Source organism: Mesoplodon densirostris, chromosome 4, assembly GCF_025265405.1.
Source record: "Mesoplodon densirostris isolate mMesDen1 chromosome 4, mMesDen1 primary haplotype, whole genome shotgun sequence".
NCBI classification, from domain to species: domain Eukaryota; kingdom Metazoa; phylum Chordata; class Mammalia; order Artiodactyla; family Ziphiidae; genus Mesoplodon; species Mesoplodon densirostris.
Genome location: NC_082664.1, coordinates 95,416,970 through 95,438,067, shown reverse-complemented (window position 1 = coordinate 95,438,067; position 21,098 = coordinate 95,416,970). Strand labels below are relative to the sequence as shown.

The 21,098-nt window shown below is 39.5% G+C and overlaps 1 protein-coding gene across 2 annotated transcripts in view; it reads left to right on the top strand.

Annotated features, from left to right (window-relative positions):
• The first annotated feature begins 2,077 nt into the window (after nt 1-2,077).
• The window catches only part of TRPM7 (transient receptor potential cation channel subfamily M member 7), a 126,193-nt gene continuing 107,172 nt past the window's right edge, over nt 2,078-21,098 (top strand). For both annotated transcript variants that reach the window (XM_060096833.1, XM_060096832.1), the window contains exon 1: nt 2,078-2,161. In XM_060096833.1, coding sequence (XP_059952816.1) covers nt 2,159-2,161 — 3 coding nt within the window. In that variant the 5' untranslated portion in view covers nt 2,078-2,158. The remainder of the gene's footprint in view (nt 2,162-21,098) is intronic.

The window sequence follows — 21,098 nt, the reverse complement described above, 5'->3', positions numbered from 1 at the left end:
GCAATGAGAAGCCCACGTACGGCAGCAAAGAGTAGCCCCCGCTCTCCATAATTAGAGAAAAGCCTGCACTCAGCAACAAAGACCCAATACTGCCAAAAATTAAAAAAAAAAAAAGAAAACAAAAACCCCATTTTTTAAACCTTGGTCCTGCTGGACCTGCCAGATGGAGAAGGAATATACAATACAGGTGTACCTTGTTTTATTGCACTTCACTGTATTGCTCTTCAAAGGTACTATTTTTAAAGCAATAAAGTATTTTTAAATTAAGGTATGTAGTTTTTTTTAGACATAATGCTATTGTACACTTAATAGGCCTCAGTATAGTGTAAACATAACTTTTATATGCACTGGGACCAAAACATTTATGTGATATAGTTTAGTGCAATATTCACTTTATTGCAGTGGTCTGGAATGGAATTTGAAAAATCTCCAGGGTATGTCTGTAATTGAAGATTGTTCACAAGTATGGCCAAAGCTTGTTAGGGAAAATGGGTGGATCAGTTTTGTTGAGGAGAAGATCCTACTTCAGTGAATTGTGTTTTAAAAGGTTTACAAGGTTATAGCTATGATGAGTGAAAGAAGCCAGACCTCCTCTCCCTTCCCCCCCAAAAGTACATATGGTATAACTCCACTACATAAAACTTTAGAATATGCAAACTAATCTATAGTGACTGAAAGCAGATCAGTAGTTGCTAAGGGATGGAGATGGGGAGGGACAAGATGGAAGAATTATAAAGGGCAGAAGGAAAGTGTGAGGTGATGAATACGTTCACTGTCTGAGTGTGACGATTTCATGGGTGTATAAATATGTCACTACTTGTCCAATTGTACATTTAAACAGGCATAGGTTACTTATTGACATGTCAATTATTCCTCAATAAAGCTGTTTTTTTAAAATAATTTTACTTTATCTATTTATTTTTGGCTGTATTGGGTCTTCGTTGTTGCTCACAGGCTTTCTCTAGTTGCGGTGCACAGGCTCCTCATCGAGGTGGCTTCTCTCGTTGCAGAGCACAGACTCTAGGATTGTGGGCTCAGTAGTTGTGGCGCACCTGCCTAGTTGCTCGCTGGCGTGTGGAACCTTCCGGGACTGGGGCTCAAACCCGTGTCCCCTGCATTGGCAGGCAGGTTCTTAACCTCTGCACCACCAGGGAAGTCCCAATAAAACTGTTTTTAAAAAAGAGATAAGATCAGGATCAGACAGAGGAACTCTTGACGTTTTTCCCGAGGGTGAAAAGCAACAGTTAGTAAACTATCCCTAATAGTCAAACCTGGGCTGGTGTGAGAGCAAAGGAAAAGGAAAGACAGAAAAGCCACAGTCTTAGGTTCAGGTGTGTGGTGTGTCCGCGCCGGTGGGAGATATCTCTGGAGGGAAAGGCTAGTGCCCACAGTTAAAGCCAGAAGAATTTTTGCTGGCACAAGCAGGGGAAGCTAGAGGAAGAACATGATTTGGGTCAAGATAATTTTCCATTTTGGACTAGGAGAGAGCAACATGGAAGGCCTCCACCCTCGCTGAGGCACAGCTACGGGGCTGGAGAACGCTGCTCCAGAGTGCAGGCAGACGCCAGGCCCAGTTAGCAGAGACGAGACCACGCCACAACTCCCGGGGGGGATCCCAGGGGCCTGAAACCTTAACCCTCAACTATCGCTTCCTTAAGTTCCACTCCTCGAGCTGAGGCAGATGTTTGTGCAAGTCCCGCCTAGGTATCCCACGGAGAACTGGGGAGAACACCTTAGCCAATTCAGCAGACCCGAGGCGCCGGGACTGAGGACGCTCGTGCCCGACGCGTACGCGCGGCGCGCAGGGAGGCGTCCTGGAAGTGAGGGAGCGCGCGCCCCTCACGTGATCCGGCCCGCGGGCGGCTACGCACACGACGCGCCCCTCACGTGGTCTGTCTCCAACCCCGTCGCCGGCGGAGGCGGGCGCGGGCGCGTCCGTGTACCCAGTCACCCGGCGGAGTTGGTCGCACAATTATGAAAGACTCAGTTTCTGCTGCTAGCGCCGGAGCTGAGTTAGTTCTGAGAAGGTTTCCCTGGGCTGTCCTTGTCCGGCGGCCTCTGCTGCCGCCTCCGGAGACGCTTCCCGATAGATGGCTACAGGCCGCGGAGGAGGAGGAGGTGGAGTTGCTGCTCTTCCGGAGTTCGCCCCGTGAGGAGAATGGTACTGGACCCACGCAGGCCCCGGCGGGGGAATGGCCCTGGGGGTTGCGGGCAGGGAAGGGGGAGGACTCGGCTGAGTGTGTGCGCGGAGCCGCTCTTCCTGGGGCTATGGACCGCCGGTTTGCTTTGAGGCTTCCGGACTTGCCGTGGCGGGACGGGAGTGCAGTTCTTTCGCGGGTGAGGAGCAGGAAGCAGGTAGCAAATCTGGCGCGACACCTCGTCGCGGGAATCCCCTGAGCGGAGCCCGGGCTCAAGCGAGGGCTCTTCGGGGCGGCAGAGGCGGGAGCCGCGGAGGACCTGGCAGAGCTGAGCGGCCGCAGCGCGCCAGAGGCAGCGCTCAGCCTGCAAGCTCCGCATCTCCCGGGAGCGCGTTCCTCCTGGCGCTTGTTGCTGGCAGATAAGGCAGCCAAATGCTGTGCTCAAGTTCTGCATGGAAGCGGAGGGAGGGCTGAGAGGGAGCAAAAACGGGATAGAGGATACGGCTTTGGAGCTGCGCCTTGTTTGCTGCGCAGCGTGTACTCCACAGGTCCATTTTCCTCTGGAGCCCAAGAGGAGGGATTAGACGATATTGACGCTAGATCTGGTTTGGAATTTTCTTTAGCAAGAATTAAGGGTTTTATTGGGGCGCTGCTGTAGGTACCGAGGCGATGTGTTGTCTGGATTTATGTCTAACTGCCTCATCCGTTGCCCTAGAGAAGGGTTGGTCGTGTTTTAAACCAAAGTTGCGAGAGGGATGCGGCGCATTTCACCTTTTGATAGAGGTTTTTGTTAAGGCCAGGAATAAAATTAGAAGTTTTCTCACGAAGAAAGTCATTTAGATCAGAGACTTGAAGAGCGGGTAGGTATTCCTGGTCAGTAGTTGAACTAGATAGGCTTCATGCAAACAATTCTCCCTCTGCTGGAGTTTGGTAGGTTTACTTTTCTCTAGAAACTAATTCAAGTACCGTACAAATTGAAACCACGTAAGTAGTTATGCTTTGAATAAATAGTACACCTTTCCATTATTTTCCACATTTTTGGGTAATGTAAAGTCAATAAAAACGTCATTTTACCTTTTTTCGTAATTTTTAAAAGGATTTGTTAAGTTCCTCTACCGACGCTAAATTTTAACATTTATTACTTAAGTGGATTTTAAGGGAATCTATTTTGGGGGGTGGGGAAGTTGAATCAAAGTGCCTTTCATTAAAAAAAAAAGCAAACCATTAATACTGTTCAGCGATGTGTCTAGTTTTCCTTTTTTTAGATGGTAAATAACATACATTTGAACATACCACTTAAGTATTTAGAAAAAAATTTAGATACGTTAGAAAATGGAAATGAAGACGATTCACCATCTTAAAAGCCATTGCTTCCTACTGTTTGGTTAAAGCAACCAGATGACTTTGTTTCTAGTGACATTCTAGTGAAAGTCAATTTCTTAGTCTTACCTCAGGTGCTGTTCTTAAGTTCAGCCTCTTAATGTCGCTATCTACACACTTTGAAATCTAACCTTCAAAAACTGATGTGGTCAGAGTTTCTCTTGTGTTTGTTGTCTTTCCATTTTTGTAGCAGATGCACCCCCCGCCCCCGAAACAACGTTTGTATGCAGCACTGTTGTTTCTACAGGGAGAAATTTTCACTTTAAAATTTGAAATTAAGAATCTGATTTTATTTTTTACGTTGCTTGGGTCCTGACTGCTATTGAGTTTTGTGATTTTCCCTACAATTTCCAATTAAATTACAGTGAAACCTTAGGATAACCTAATACTGAGGTTCTCCAATAATGATAATTTGTTGAGCCTCCTCAACTTTAAGGTCAACACTGTGACCTGAAAGTTTCCTGAAGTATGTTGTAGCTACACTGTATAATTCTTATTGTAAACTCTTGTTTAAGGCCTTTGCTTTAAAACTAATCAGCCAACAGACCAAAAAACAACACAAAACAAATAAAATACCAAGAAACACAAGGGAAACTGGAGTGGAATAAATTTTGTTACAAAATTAAAAACCATGGCTATTAGAAATATTTGTTTCATTCATTTGGTAAACACTTAGTGTTTAATATATTCCAAGCACTGGAGTGGCAAAGATGTGTTAGACAAGTTTCCCACTTTCAAACCGCTTACATTCCAGTTATTTATAAAAGAACTACCTGTCTGTTGTCAATGGAAGATGCATACATCACAAAACAAACATTTAGTGTCTAGCAGGCTCTGTGATACTCTGTCTTGAAGGGCAGTATAGATATGCAAAAAGCAAAAAGGTGTGATATTACTGCATAGATTACTGTGAATGTATAGGGTAGTCAGGGAGAGAGAAAGGAAAGTCTGGTTAGGCTTGCAAAGGAGCTGATAGGAGAAGTGAGTGTCGTAGAGGCAATAGAAATTAATTAACCTGGAAATAGAAGGTATGTAGAATTTGGTATTGGTGGTTTTAGTTTAAGGGAACTGAGCTTTAGAAGAGAAGAGCATCCAGGGAAATCCCTGGTCCAGTGTTTAGGACTCGGTGCTTTCACTGTTGAGGGCCTGAGTTCGACCCCTGGTCGGGGAGCTAAGATCCTGAAAGCTGTGCAGTGCAGCCAAAAAAAAAAAAAAAAAAGAGCGAATAGTTTATCTTAAAATCTGTTGTACGGGTACTGTATGTAGAAAGAGTGGAGTATGGGATGATTTATGGGGTACTAGTCTGGGAGTGTTATAAAGATAGGCAGGGACCAGATTTCTGAGGGCAATGTATGTTATGCAAAGAAGTTCGGATTTTATTCTGGAGATGAGGGGTCCACTGAAGGAGGAATCAGTATGGAGAGTGACCGTGTGTGTTTAAGCTGAAAAGAGAGACCATAAGGAGGCTGTAGCAAGACTGACCAAAATATTTAGGGCTTGAAGTAAAGAAGTAGTAGAAGAAAAGAAGGAACTGATTGAGATGTTCAGGCGTTAGAATATTTAGAACTTGGTTCCTTTCGAGGAGGTGTGTGTGTGTGTGTGTGTGTGTGTGTGTTAGCAAATGTCAGTAATAAGAACCAGACATAAAATGAAAACATGTAATAGTTGAAGTCATTACTTAATATGTGCAAATATAATACTTAAAGGCAGTACTTAAAATTGTATTTTTGGCTTTGATTTATTTTTTTTACAAATTTATTTATTTATAGCTGCATTAGGTCTTCATGGCTGCACGGGCTTTCTCTAGTTGTGGTGAGCGGGGGGCTACTCTTCGTTGCAGTGCACGGGCTTCCTCACTGCAGTGGCCTCTCTTGTTGCAGAGCATGGATGGGCTCTAGGCATGCGTGCTTCAGCAGTTGTGGCTTGCGGGCTCTAGAGTGCAGGCTCAGTAGTTGTTGCGCATGGGCCTAGCTGCTCCGTGGCATGTGGGATCCTTCCGGACCAGGGCTTGAACTCTTGTTCCCTGCATTGGCAGGCGGATTCCCAACCACTCTGCCACCAGGGAAGTCCCTGGTTTTGATTTTTAAATGAAGGTCTATTGAAGCAAACACTTCTAAAATTTAAGTTTGAGAGTTTTGCCAACCATAGATATTTTTGATACAGTACTGATATTCTCTTTCTTTAACATTCTAATGTGGGAGATTTCAAACTTGCAAAGGTATAATAGTAAAATGAATCACCATATACTCATGACCCTTTTCAACAGTTTGAAACATGTGAATATTGTTTCTGCTATTATTCCTCTCATTCCTCCGCAACTGGATAATTTAAAAGCAAATCCCAGACATGTTCCATCTACAGGTACTTCGTTATGTGTATCTCTAAAACTTTTACACATCCACAGTACTATTAGCACACCTAAAATTAATAATTCTTTGATATCATTAAATATTCAGTATATTTCCTTAATTGTCTCATGTTTTTTTCCCAGTTGGTTTGTTTGAATCAGGATCCAAAGAAGTCCACACAGCATTTGGTTGATAAATAAGTCTCAGTCTCTTGTATCCCCTCCCCCCGCTTTTTTGGTCTTGTCATTTAACATTTATTTAATGAAAAAAAAAATCCAGATCATTTGCCCTGTAGAATTTCCCACAGTTTGGATTTTGTTGAATGTATCTGTATAGCATCCTGTAACATGTTCCTTTCTCCTCTGTATTTCCTGTGAACGAGTGGTTAATCTAAAGACTCTATGAGATTCTAGTTTGATGTTTTGGCAAGACTGCTTCACAGGTAGTGCTGTGTACTTTTTATTGCATTACATTAAGAGGCACATGCTGCCTGGTTGTTTTTCTTTTTTTGATGTTAAGATTGACCAGTGGGTTGGTGTTGTCAGCTGCCTGATTTTGAGTTGTGAAGTTCCCCATCATACATTCACATAACAGTAGCAATTGATGATTATTGCCATTGCTCAGTTATTTCACTCTGGGTTTCTGTTTCTCCTTTCTTTTGGGGGGAACCTTTCAGCATATGATTAAATTTTACAGTGTTCTTTGTTGTTGTTGTTTATTAGAGACTGCTCTTTAAATGACTGTTTTAAGTTTGTTGCCTGGAGGCAAAGTTCAGAGTGGTTGAGGTTAGTTTAGAACGTGAGCAACATTTGACTGTCTATGGGAATTTGAACTGAGTCATTTATATGAATTGGTATAAAAACACTTAGATGTGTGTCACTTTTAGAAGGGGCTTTGTAATTATTAGATTAGTTTGAATATGAGTGAAATGTGTGACTTGGAGAATTGGACCTCTTCTAGTTTATGTTTATAAAAATGTTGGTTTAATTTGAATTAAGTTACTACTTTTAGATATTTTGTTGACCCTTTGGTTCAGTTTACCTAGGATTTAGAAAATTCCTCTGGATCTTTTGGGGGAATATGTGTTTAGTTTCCTGACTATCTAAAGGTTTTAGAACCCTGTTGAAGAAATTTTGGTGTATGGAGGTAAGCAGTTCTTTGAAATTGATAGACTTGCCTGTTCACCTAAGCATCTTTGCCAAGTCACACTCTTTTATGAGCGTCACTGTTACTCTGTGAAAGGCAGATGGTAATCTTTTTTCTACTTCACCTCAGGAGCAGTGCTAGGATTAAAGTCTGTGAAACACTATTTGTCCCTCCTTGCGTCATGAAAACATGTTAATAACTTAACACCTCAACTATCCCAGCTGCCAGACTTCTGAAAACTTCAACCTTTGGAAACCCAACTCCTCATAGAAAGAAAAAAAGCTTTTGAGCCAAGCCATTATCAGAAATATAGCACCCTTAAGCCCAGAGTTCACTGGTTGAAAAATATGTGCAAAGTGAAATTTAATAGGCTTAGTTACCTACTTTTCTCTGACAGTTTGGTAATACATTAGGAATGAGAGAAGGAAAGTTATCTGGGAAGCAGACTATTACTATAAGGAGGAGACTGGGGAAACATTAACTAGAATAGAAAGATAGGACTGTAAATTACCCTTCACTACGTGAACTAGCAGTCTTCCTTGTTTTTAAGTATAATTTACCATAGCCAGTACCTGGAAGGTGCTCTACCCAGAAGGTACTCCTGACTAAACAAAGTGTGTTATAGGCTTTAGACAAATTTTCGCAATATTAGCTAACATGTATTAGCGTTTTGTGGCCATCGTTCTAAATGCTTTACATATATCACTCTCAAGACTCCATTATGAAGTAGACACTTTTTCCGCCCTCCATTATTTATATAAAGAACAGAGAAGCAGAATCACTCACCAGAGGTCATAAGGCTGATAAGTGGAAGAGTAGGTGTTGACTTGCCAAATTATAGAAACCTGGAGAAGAACCTTGATATTCAGGGGCATGTATATTAGCGAGATGTCAGATGACAGGTGTTAGTTACTGTTAAGTAAAAAAGTTAAGGTCATTTAAAAAAATGTGTCACCTTTAAAAAAATTTTGTCATACCATATTTTCTTTAAATGCTATAAAGCTTAGTAGAATTTCCCTTACTACCAAACTTCTATGTAATAACTTTAGCATAGGTTATTTATAACTCAGTTGTATACATGGTATTTTGACGAAGTACAGAGATTTACTATTCTGAGGGGATCCTTAATAGATTGGAAAAGTTATTAACTAAACTAAATAGATTTTGTTATAGGTAGAACTCATTAATAAAAACCATAGATTCCTATAATGAGTGTGTCAACAAAGTATCATCACACTACTCAGGGATAGAGAATAGGTTGTTATGGTTTACTCCAATATGAAGGCTCAAGATTTGTAATAGAGAATGTCCAATACTTCTTTAGATTTCTCTTTTTCAGATTAATTTTTGTGGTATCATCTGAAAACGTATCAATCAGTGGTCATTGAATTAGGTATATGTGATAGATCCATTTAATTCAACAGATTCTGTTGCTTTTGAAAAAATATTTTATTAGGTAATAAGGAGCCAGGAAAAAAGGTGCAGAATTTAAATTGTATACTATTTGACTGAAAGTACATAATAATTAAAAATAAATGTATATAATTTGAGTTCTTTGCTGGGTTTTTTTGTTATGGAATTCAGGTGTGTAGATCATAATATAGCAGACAGTGCTTATCACCCAGCTTAAGAAATAAAATATTACAGACAAAATTTGATGTACCCCATCAAAATCCCATTCCACTTTCCACTTTTTCAGACATAACTTTTATCCTAAATTTAGCCTTTATTGTTCCTTTGGATGCTTTTGTAATGTTGTTACCTAGAGTATGTATACTATATAGTGGTCTTTTGGTATTTCTACGTTTGATATATATAGAATTATGTACATCTTTTTATGGATCTTTTTTTTCATTTTCTTTTTTTATTGAAATATAATTGATATACAATATTAGTTACAGGTGTACAACATAGTGATTCAATATTTTTATAGATTATACTCCATTTACAGTTATTATAAGGCAGGGGATATGGGAATATATGTACACTTATATCTGATTCACTTTGTTGTACAACAGAAACTAACACAACATTGTAAAGCAATTATACTTCAATAAAGATATTTAAAAAATGAAGTTATTATAAAATACAGAATATATTTCCTGTGCTGAACAGTGTATCCTTATAGCTTTTTTTTTCTTTTTTTTCTTTTTAATGAACATTCGGTTTTGGAGATTAATTCATGTTGATACATGTAAGGTCTAGTTAATCCCTTTCAGCTGCTATATATTATTCCATGATAGGAATATGCTGTATGTTGTCCATTTTACTGTTATTGGGCATTTAGGTTGTTTCCAGTTTTTTTTTTTTTTTTACAAATAATGATGTAACATTCTTGTATGTATCGTCTTATGTAGACATGTGAGAATTTTTCTAGGAAGTATATATCTAGACGTAGAATTGCTGGGTCATAGGGTAGGTGCATCTTCATCTTTGTAGATATTGCCAAAGTGTTGACCACTCCCTCTAGAAATATATGAGAATTCTTTTTTTTCTCCCCAACGTCTTTGCCAGCACTTAATTGATGAGGTTCTTTTATTTTGCCAGATTCATGAATGTGTAGTAGTTCCTCATTGTTTTAATTTGCATGTCCCTGTCCACCGATAATGTTGTGTATCATTTCAGGTTACAAGTTTTTGGCTATGGTTACCTCCTCTCTGATGAATTGCTTTGTTTGGTTTTCTAATGGATTATTTTTTTCTTTTTTATTATTTACTTCTAGAAGTTCTCTATGTATTCTGGATACTAATTTTTGTTTTTTGTTTGTTTTTGTTTTATGAGCTACAAATACCTTCTTCAGTCTCAAGCTTTTTATATTTTTACTTTAATGGTGGGCTATTTACTTATTTTTAGGTTGTTGGTATACATTGGTTTTTAATTTTGATGTAATAATTTATCAGTACTTTCTTTATAGCATGTGCTTTTTCTTATCTTGAGGTCATAAAGTTATTTATTTTTTGGTAGAAGTTTTTTTTTTTTTTTTTTGCGGTACGCGGGCCTCTCACTGTTGTGGCCTCTCCCATTGCAGAGCACAGGCTCCGGACATGCAGGCTCAGCGGCCATGGCTCATAGGCCCAGCCGCTCCACGGCACGTGGGATCTTCCCAGACTGGGACACGGACCCGTGTCCCCTGCATCGGCAGGCAGACTCTCAACCACTGCGCCACCAGGGAAGCCCCTTGGTAGAAGTTTTGAAGTTATGACTTTATTAACCCATCTAGTATTTATTTTGAAATCTAGTGTGATAGTTCATATACATATAGTATATTGGTATTATCTCCTGATTTGTATTGCTGTGTCTGTCACACACCAAGTTTCCTTAAGTGCAAGTTTCTAAGTGATTTACTCAGTTCTGTTTGTCTTTTGTGTCAATATATTTATTTGGATTTTTTAGCAATCTTAGGAGTCTGGTAAAATTTCTTGAGTTAGTGTAAGAAATTTAATTTTTTTTTGCCAACATACTTATCTTTTTTCCTCCTAAAATGATGAATTTTGATCCCTTTTCATTTTAATAATAATTTTTTATGGTAAAAATGAATTATTCTGGGTAAGACTTTATCTGGAATACCTGAGGGAAAAATTACTGCTGTTTGAGCTAAATTGAGGTTGGTCACTTTTTAGACTCAATGTCTAGTCTTCAATTATTTAATGTCTTGGACTCCGTGGTATGGCATGATGGCAACTGCTCATACTTACCTTTATCAAACATTTTCTATCCCTTAATTGAGGGCAGTATTGGGCTGGTAAGCAGTCAGGGTAGCAATCTCCACGAGGTCAGCAGGACAGCAAAACCAACAGAAAATAAGATGGGTTGTAGTAGTTGGACTCTTTACAAGCATAGTCATGGTCTGAATCTGATTCTGTTTATTTTTTAATAAACAACTGTTTATCATTCCACAGAAGCTTTTCAACAGTGTCTTTAAAACCTGTTCAGAGGGTTCACATTTGAATTATCAGTAATATGTAATAATTAGTTAAGTGGTTGGCAGCCAATTAAGCACAAGAGCAGAACTCTAGCGTAAGGGCCTGTAGGAGTGCCAGGAGATCAAATAAATTGGACTCTGACAGAGGAAGTCAAAGAGTGCCAGCTGTTTTCAACATTTTGCTTCAGGCTAGCCTTAATTTTTCTTTGTCATTGTGCTGTTGCTGGCAGGCGTGTTGACCTATGTATAAAATTATCATGTAACTCAAAATTTCTAGATCTGTAGTGTCATTTAACTTTTTTAAGCTATTGCATTTTATTAGTAGCCAAACTTCCTCTTAATTTGATTGCCTTTTCTCTTGAGTATGGGTCACATTTTCCTGTTTCTTCTTATATCTAGTAATTTTGGATTGTTATCATAGGTGTTGTGAATGTTACCTTGGAGAGACTCTGGGTTCTGTTATAGTCCTCTGAAGCCTACTGATTTTGTTTTTTAAAGTAGTTGTTATGGACTGAATGTTTGTGTCTTCCCAGAATTCAGTGTTGATGGTATTTAAAGATGGGGCTTTTTGGAGGTAATTAGAGTTAGATGAGGTGATGAAGGTAGGGTCCTTATATGAAGAGACACCAGAGAGCTTGCTCCCTCTCCCTGACACAGTGAAAAGACAGCTGTCTGCAACCCAAGGAGGGGGCTCTCACCAGACACAGACCTTACTAGCACCTTGATCTTGGATTCCAGTCTCTAGAACTGAGAAAATGAATTTTGGTTGTTGAAACCAAAGTTAAGTCTTCCAGTATTTGTTACAGCAGTCAAAGCAGACGAGGATAGTAGTTGATTAACTTGACTGTACTCAAATTCCAAACTGTGTCTCCTTCAGTGGGCAGCAAAAATATCAGTTCAGTTATTTTATTCTTAACTGACATGCTTGAAATCTGCCCCATGTATATGTACTTCATGGGTCAGCTAGATTTGAACAGAGTTAATGTGCAGCATTTAAGGTTCCCTTTCTGTGACTCTCTCCTTTGCAGAGTCACTTTTCCCATCACTTTGCAGCTGCTGTTGTCACCTTGAAGTTGCTATTCTGGTTCTTCAAGCGAGTAAGACTGTGGGATTTCTATTGGAGTTTTAGCTACTTAGTAGGTGTGGAGTGGGGCCTGTCTTAGGCAAAAAATGGGAAACTCACTCAGTGCTGTCCCTTTATCCTAAGTACAGACTTCATCTGATTTCTGCTTGCTTTTGGTTGCCTCTCCAGTGCCGTTAAGTAGTTTTTTTTTTTTGTCCTGAGTTTATGGTTATCTGTGGGAGGGTTAATCCAGTAGAACCTCCATAGCTGGAAGCTCCTTTCTAATATTAATATATAGAACCATAGAGTGTATTTAGTTGTAAAAATAGATTGATTTTCACATGTTACCTTGAAAGTAGAATTTTTAAAGCAATCTTTTTCCCCCCAATTTTTGCTGTCAGCATATAGGCAAGAAGGATGTGCTATTACTGACTTGTTTGAAGAGTAGCATGTGGTTAGAAGGTTTATTTATAGCATATGTGCCCCTTATTGCTAGGAGACAGATAGGAAGAATTTTGAAGAATTGTTGAAATATGACTGTGTGTCTGGCATTTTGCTAAAACACGGATCATAGTCGTCAGAGCAACATTGTGAATTAGGTACTGTTATTTTTCTATATTATAAGTGAGGGTACAAGTTCAGAAGCTTGCTTAAGGTTGCATCGAGAGTATAAACAACAAAGCTAGAATTCTAACAGGTTAATCTGAGTCCAGAATCTGTGCTCTTTAACCACTGAAGATCACTAAGTGATCCCTAAGTTTCCCTCTTTTGCTAATGTTCTGTGGATATAGTTACTTTTTACTTTACCTAGAACATTTTTTTTTTTTTTTTTTTTTTTTTTTTTTTTTTTTTTTTTTTTTGCGGTATGCGGGCCTCTCACTGTTGTGGCCTCCCCCGTTGCGGAGCACAGGCTCCGGACGCGCAGGCTCCGGACGCACAGGCTCAGCGGCCATGGCTCACGGGCCCAGCCGCTCCGCGGCATATGGGATCCTCCCAGACCGGGGCACGAACCCGTATCCCCTGCATCGGCAGGCGGACTCTCAACCACTTGCGCCACCAGGGAGGCCCTACCTAGAACATTTAAGTTTAGGAATTTTCAGATTTGTGTTTGTAGTGTGCCACCTTTTGGTAAAATTCAGTAATGCAGTCTAGCAAAAGAAGTATAAAATCAGGAATATAAATATACATATATTTGTAATCCAGGGTACATTTGATTGGATACCTGATGGCAGAGCAGAAACTCAGAATTTCAAGAATTGCAGAAACCAATCATTGGGAAGGATTTGCAATTATCAGCTGGGATATGTGACTATCAGCTGTAGGAAACCTGCAGGAAAAATAACTTTGTTAATGTACATCTAAAACTCTTTAGCCCCACCTCTTTTTTCACCTCATTAGAAAGCAACTCTTTTTTTTCTTTAAAAATATTTATTTGGGCATCCCTGGTGGCGCAGGAGTTGAGAGTCCGCCTGCCGATGCAGGGGACACGGGTTCGTGCCCCGGTCCGGGAGGATCCCATGTGCCGCGGAGCGGCTTGGCCCGTGAGCCATGGCCGCTGGGCCTGTGCGTCCGGAGCCTGTGCTCCGCAATGGGAGAGGCCACAACAGTGAGAGGCCCGCGTACCGGAAAAAAAATAAAAATAAAAATAAAATTATTTATTTATTTATTTATTTTGACCACAACAAAAGCAACAATGATTGCAATTACCAAACACGAAACACACTCATACTATGTTATAATATTGACATTCAGTCCAGTAATCCTCCACTGTAACAGCTCCTTTACTTTGCAGTGAAAATTGATTTGTATATTTTTTGCCTCTGAGTCCTTGTGGGATTTTTTTTTAATTCAAACAGAAAGTCACAAAAATTATAATCATCCTCATCAGTTCACTCAGTCCCATGTGATTAATTTTTTTTATCTTGATCTTTTGTTGGCACTTTTATGAATTCATCAGTTTTCCATTAGAGTTCTGAAAATGCTTATTCATTCAGTTCAGCAGTATAGTCAGTTACCAGAAACCTGTACTTGTCAGAGTCTTTTCCATGAATTCCTTGAAGATGAAACCCTTTTATGGGAACATTTTTGCAAAAGCATCAGAGTACACCCAGAACTGTCTGTAAATGACAAAAGACTTAAAAATGACCACGGTTAAAGACTGGATGAAAGTTCATAATAATGCAATTGACAAGGAAATTTAGTTATTTCTGAGATATACATTTTAAAGTAATAACTAGAATTATGACTTACAACATTATATCAGAACATATAAGATTTTTAGAAATTTCATGTAATGTCTGAAACATTTATATTAACATATTTCCATACAAATAACCCAAAGAGAGTTTAGTATTAGTTTTTTTGTTTCTTTATACTGCAGGTTCTTATTAGTCATCCGTTTTATACACATCAGTGTATACATGTCAATCCCAATCGCCCAATTGAGCACACCACCATCCCCACCCCACTGCGGTTTTCCCCTCTTGGTGTCTGTACGTTTGTTCTCTACATCTGTGTCTCAACTTCTGCCCTGCAAACCAGTTCATCTGTACCATTATTCTAGGTTCCACATACATGCGTTAATATACGATATTTGTTTTTCTCTTTCTGACTTATTTCACTCTGTATGACAGTCTCTAGATCCATCCACGTCTCAACAAATGACTCAATTTCGTTCCTTTTTATGGCTGAGTAACATTCCATTGTATATATGTACCACATCTTCTTTATCCATTTGTCTGTCGATGGGCATTTAGGTTGCTTCCATGACCTGGCTATTGTAAATAGTGCTGCAGTGAACATTGGCATGCATGTGTCTTTTTGATTTATGGTTTTCTCTAGGTATATGCCCAGTAGTGGGATTGCTGGATCATATGGTAATTCTATTTTTAGTTTTTTAAGGAACCTCCATACTGTTCTCCATAGTGGCTGTATCAATTTACATTCCCACCAACAGTGCAAGAGGGTTCCCTTTTCTCCACACCCTCTTGAGCATTTGTTGTTTGTAGATTTTCTGATGATGCCCATTCTAACTGGTGTGAGGTGATACCTCATTGTAGTTTTGATTTGCATTTCTCTAATAATTAGTGATGCTGAGCAGCTTTTCATATGCTTCTTGGCCATCTGTATGTCTTCTTTGGAGAAATGTGTATGGGTCTTCTGCCCATTTTTGGATTGGGTTGTTTGTTTCTTTAATATTGAGCTGCATGAGCTGTTTATATATTTTGGAGATTAATCCTTTGTCCATTGATTCATCTGCAAATATTTTCTCCCATTCTGAGGGTTGTCTTTTCGTCTTGTTTATAGTTTCCTTTCCTTTGCAAAAACTTTGAACTTTCATTAGGTCCCATTTGTTAATTTTTGTTTTTATTTTCATTACTCTAGGAGGTGGATCAAAAAAGATCTTGCTGTGATTTATGTCAAAGAGTGTTCTTCCTATGTTTTCCTCTAAGAGTTTTATAGTGTCCTGTCTTACATTTAGGTCGCGAATCCATTTTGCATTTATTTTTGTGTATGGTGTTAGGGAGTGTTCTAATTTTATTCTTTTATATATAGCTGTCCAGTTTTCCCAGCACCACTTATTGAAGAGACTGTCTTTTCTCCATTGTATATCCTTGCCTCCTTTGTCATAGATTAGTTGGCCATAAGTGCGGGGGTTTATCTCTGGGCTTTCTATCTTGTTCCATTGATCTATGTTTCTGTTTTTGTGCTAGTACCATATTCTCTTGATTACTGTAGCTTTGTAGTATAGTGTGAAGTCAGGGAGTCTGATTCCTCCGGCTCCGCTTTTTTCCCTCTAGACTGCTTTGGCTATTCGGGGTCTTTTGTATCTCCATACAAATTTTAAGATGATTTGTTCTAGTTCCATAAAAAATGCCATTGATAACTTGATAGGGATTGCATTGAATCTGTAGATTGCTTTGGGTGGTGTAGTCATTTTCACAATATTGATTCTTCCAATCCAAGAACATGGTGTATTGCTCCATCTGTTGGTATCATCTTTAATTCCTTTCCTCAGTGTCTTATAGTTTTCTGCATACAGGTCTTTTGTCTCCCTAGGTAGGTATATTCCTAGGTATTTTATTCTTTTTGTTGCAGTGGTAAATGGGAGTGCTTCCATAATTTCTGTTTCAGGTTTTTCATCATTGGTGTATAGGAATGCAGGAGATTTCTGTGCATTAATTTTGTATCCTGCAACTTTACCAAATTCATTGATTAGCTCTAGTAGTTTTCTGGTAGCATTTTTAGGATTCTCTATGTATAGTATGTCATCTGCAAACAGTGACAGTTTTACTTCTTCCTTTCCAATATGTATTCCTTTTATTTCTTTTTCTTCTCTGATTGCCATGGCTAGGACTTCCAAAACTATGTTTCATAATAGTGGTGAGAGTGGACATCCTTGTCTTGTTCCTGATCTGAGAGGAAATGCTTTCAGTTTTTCACCATTGAGAATGATGTTTGCTGTGGGTTTGTCATATATGGCCTTTATTATTTTGAGGTAGTTCCCTCTATGCCCACTTTCTGGAGAGTTTTTATGATAAATGGGTGTTGAATTTTGTCAAAAGCTTTTTCTGCATCTATTGAAACAATCATATGGTTTTTATTCTTCAATTTGTTAATATGGTGTATCACATTGATTGATTTGCGTATGTTGAAGAATCCTTGCATCCCTGGGATAAATCTTACTTGATCGTGGTTTATCATCCTTTTAATGTGTTGTTGGATTCTGTTTGCTAGTATTTTATTGAGGAGTTTTGAATCTATATTCATCAGTGATATAGGTCTGTAATTTTCATTTTTTGTAGTGTCTTTGTCTGGTTTTGGTATCAGGGTGATGGTGGCCTCATAGAATGAGTTTGGGAGTGTTCCTTCCTCTGCAATTTTTTGGAAGAGTTTGAGAAGGATGGGTGTTAGTTCTTCTCTAAATGTTTGATAGAATTCAGCTATGAAGCCATCTGGTCCTGGACTTTTGTTTGTTGGAAGATTTTTATTCAAAGTTTCAGTTTCATTACTTGTGATTGGTCTGTTCATATTTTCTGTTTCTTCCTTGTTCAGTCTTGGAAGGTTAAACTTTTCTAAGAATTTGTCCATTTCTTCCAGGTTGTCCGTTTTATTGGCATACAGTTGCTTGTAGTAGTCTCTTAGGATGCTTTGTATTTTGGCAGTGTCTGTTGTAACTTCTCCTTTTTCGTTCCTAATTTCATTGATTTGCATCCTCTGCCTCTCTCTCTTGATGAGTGAGGGGAATGGTTTATCTATTTTGTTTATCTTCTCAAAGAACCAGCTTTTAGTTTTATTGATCTTTGCTATTGTTTTCTTTGTTTGTATTTCATTTATTTCTGCTGTGATCTTTATGATTTCTTTCCTTCTGCTAACTTTGGGTTTTGTTTGTTCTTCTTTCTCTAGTTCCTTTAGGTGTAAGGTTAGATTGTTTACTTGAGATTTTTCTTGTGTCTTGAGGTAGGCTTGTATAGCTGTAAACTTCCCTCTTAGAACTGCTTTTGCTTCATCCCATAGGTTTTTTTTTTTTTTTTTTTTTTTTTTTTTTTTGCGGTATGCGGGCCTCTCACTGTTGTGGCCTCCCCCATCGCGGAGCACAGGCTCCGGACGCGCAGGCTCCGGACGCGCAGGCTCAGCGGCCATGGCTCACGGGCCCAGCCGCTCCGCGGCATATGGGATCCTCCCAGACCGGGGCACGAACCCGTATCCCCTGCATCGGCAGGCGGACTCTCAACCACTTGCGCCACCAGGGAGGCCCCATCCCATAGGTTTTGATTTATTGTGCTTTCATTGTCATTTGTCTCTAGGTATTTTTTGATTTCCTCTTTGATTTCTTCAGTGATCTCTTGGTTATTTAGTAACGTATTGTTTAGCCTCCATGTGTTTGTGTTTTTTATGTTTTTTCCCCTGTAATTCATTCCTAATCTTACAGCGTTGTGGTCAGAAAAGATGCTTGATATGATTTCAGTTTTCTTAAATTTACTGACGCTTGGTTTGTGTCCTAAGATGTGATCTATCCTGGAGAATGTTCCATGCGTACTTGAGAAGAAAGTGTAATCTGCTGTTTTGGGATGGAATGTCCTATAAATATCAATTAAATCTCTGTTGTCTGTTGTGCCATTTAAAGCTTCTATTTTGTTATTTATTTTCATTTTGGATGATCTGTCCATTGGTGTAAATAGTGTTAAAGTCCCCCACTATTTTTGTGTTACTGTCGATTTCCTGTTTTATAGCTGTTAGCAGTTACCTTATGTATTGAGGTGCTCCTATGTTGGATGCATATATATTTATAATTGTTATATCTTCTTCTTGGATTGATCCTTTGATCATTATATAGTGTCCTTGTCTCTTGTAACATTCTTTATTTTAAAGTCTATTTTATCTGATATGAGTATAGCTACTCCAGCTTTCTTTTGATTTCCATTTGCATGGAATATCTTTTCCATTCCCTCACTTTCAGTCTGTATGTGTCCCTAGGTCTGAAGTGGTCTCTTGTAGACAGCATATAAATGGGTCTTGTTTTTGTATCCACTCAGCGAGCCTGTGTCTTTTCGTTGGAGCATTTAATCCATTCATGTTTAAGGTAATTATTGATATGTATGTTCCGATGACCATTTTCTTAATTGTTTTGGGTTTGTTTTTGTAGGTCCTTTTCTTCTCTAGTGTTTCCCACTTAGAGAAGTTCCTTTAGCATTTGTTGTAGAGGTGGTTTAGTAGTGCTGAATTCTCTTAGCTTTTGCTTGTCTGTAAAGCTTTTGATTTCTCCATCGAATCTGAATGAGATCCTTGCCAGTAGAGTAATCATGGTTGTAGGTTCTTCCCTTTCATCACTTTAAGTATATCATGCCACTCCCTTTCGACTTGTAGAGTTTCTGCTGAGAAATCAGCTGTTAACCTTATGGGAGTTCCCTTGTATGTTATTTGTCATTTTTCCCTTGCTGCTTTCAATAATTTTTCTTTGTCTTTAATTTTTGCCTATTTGATTACTGTGTGTCTCGGCATGTTTTTCCTTGAGTTTATCCTGTATGGGACTTGCTGCATGTCCTGGACTTGGGTGGCTATTTCCTTTCCCATGTTAGGGAAGTTTTCGACTATAATCTCTTCAAATATTTTCTCTGGTCCTTTCTCTCTTCTTCTGGGACCCCTATAATGCGAATGTTATTGTATTTAATGTTGTCCCAGAGGTCTCTTAGGCTGTCTTCATTTCTTTTCATTCTTTTTTCTTTATTCTGTTCCACAGCAGTGAATTCCAACATTCTGTCTTCCAGGTCACTTATCCGTTCTTCTGCCTCAGTTATTCTGCTATTGATTCCTTCAAGTGTAGTTTTCATTTCAGTTACTGTATTCATCTCTGTTTGTTTGTTCTTTAATTCTTCTAGGTCTTTGTTAAACATTTCTTGCATCTTCTCAATCTTTGCCTCCATCCTTTTTCGGAGGTCCTGGATCATCTTCAGTATCATTATTCTGAATTCTTTTTCTGGAAGGTTGCTTATCTCCACTACATTTAGTTGTTTTTCTGGGGTTTTATCTTGTTCCTTCATCTGGTATATAGCTGTCTCCCTTTTCATCTTGTCTATCTTTCTGTGAATGTGGTTTTTGTTCCACAGGCTGCAGGATTGTAGTTCTTGTTTCTCCTGTCTGCCCTCTGGTGGATGAGGCTATCTAAGAGGCTTGATGGGAGGGACTGGTGGTGGGTAGAGGTGAATGTTGCTCTGGTGGGCAGAGCTCGGTAAAACTTTAATCCACTTGACTGTTGATGGGTGGGGCTGGGTTCCCTCCCTGTTTGTTGTTTGGCCTGAGGCAACCCAACCTCCGAGTCTACCTGGGCTCTTTGGTGGGGCTAATGGCAGACTCTGGGAGGTCTCACGCCAAGGAGTACTTCCAGAACTTCTGCTGCCGGTGTCCTTGTCCCCATGGTGAAACAGAGCCACCCCCCGCCTCTGCAGGAGACCCTCCAACACTCGCAGGTAGGTAGGTATCTTTCAATCTCCCCTGAGATCACTGCTCCTTCCCCTGGGTCCCGATGCGCACACTACTTTGTGTGTGTCCTCCAAAAGTGGAGTCTCTGTTTCCCCCAGTCCTGTCCTGCAGTCAATTCCCCCTAGGCTTCAAAGTCTGATTCTCTAGGAATTCCTTTTCCCGTTGCCGGACCCCCAGGTTGGGAAGCCTGACGTGGGGCTCAGAACCTTCACTCCAGTCGGTGGACTTCTGTAGTATAAGTGTTCACCAGTCTGTGAATCACCCACCCACCAGTTATGGGATTTGATTTTACTGTGACTGTGTCCCTCCTACTATCTCATTGTGGCTTCTCCTTTGTCTTTGGACGTGGGGTATCTTTTTTGGTGAGTTCTAGTGTCTTCCTGTCGATGATTGTCCAGCAGCTAGTTGTGATTTTGGTGTTCTCGCAAGAGGGAATGAGAGCACGTCCTTCTACTCCACCATCTTGGTTCCTCCTCTAGAAAGCAACTCATAATACAAGGATCTATTGGGATTGTATGGCTGGTAGAAGGGACATTAGTAATATCCAAGAAACAGTGTAGGGGAAGAATCTGAAGGGCTTGGCACATACTTGTTAGATTGAATTGACTCAGTGGAATGGTGAGATTTTTTGTGGGAAGCTTTTGTGGGATTTAGAGCGTGAGTTGGCAAACTATGTCATGTATGCTAAATCTGGCCAAGGCCTGTTCTGTATGGCCTTGAGCTAAGAATGGTTCTTATGGTTTTTAGTGGTTAAAAAACAAAACAAAGAATAGGTGATGGTGACAGTATGTGGTTCAAAAAGCCTAAAACATTTACCATCTGGCTCTTAATAGAAAAAATTTACTGATTGCCCATTTAGAGTATAGCCATACTTCTCTAAGAAGTGGGGAAGTTGAAGGAAGCATCAGTTTAAGGGGAAAGGTGTTCCTTTGGGCCCTGATGAGTTGTCTGTTGTTGGACAAATAATTGCAGAGGTGAATTTTAAGAAAGGATGAGAAACCAGGACTATATTAATAATTGATCTGTAGTGTTTATTTTTTTGTAAGGCATTATGTTAAACTGTAAAGGATTTGGAAATTATCTGTTGTATCCATTCCTTTACTAGTCCAGGCTCCCATTGC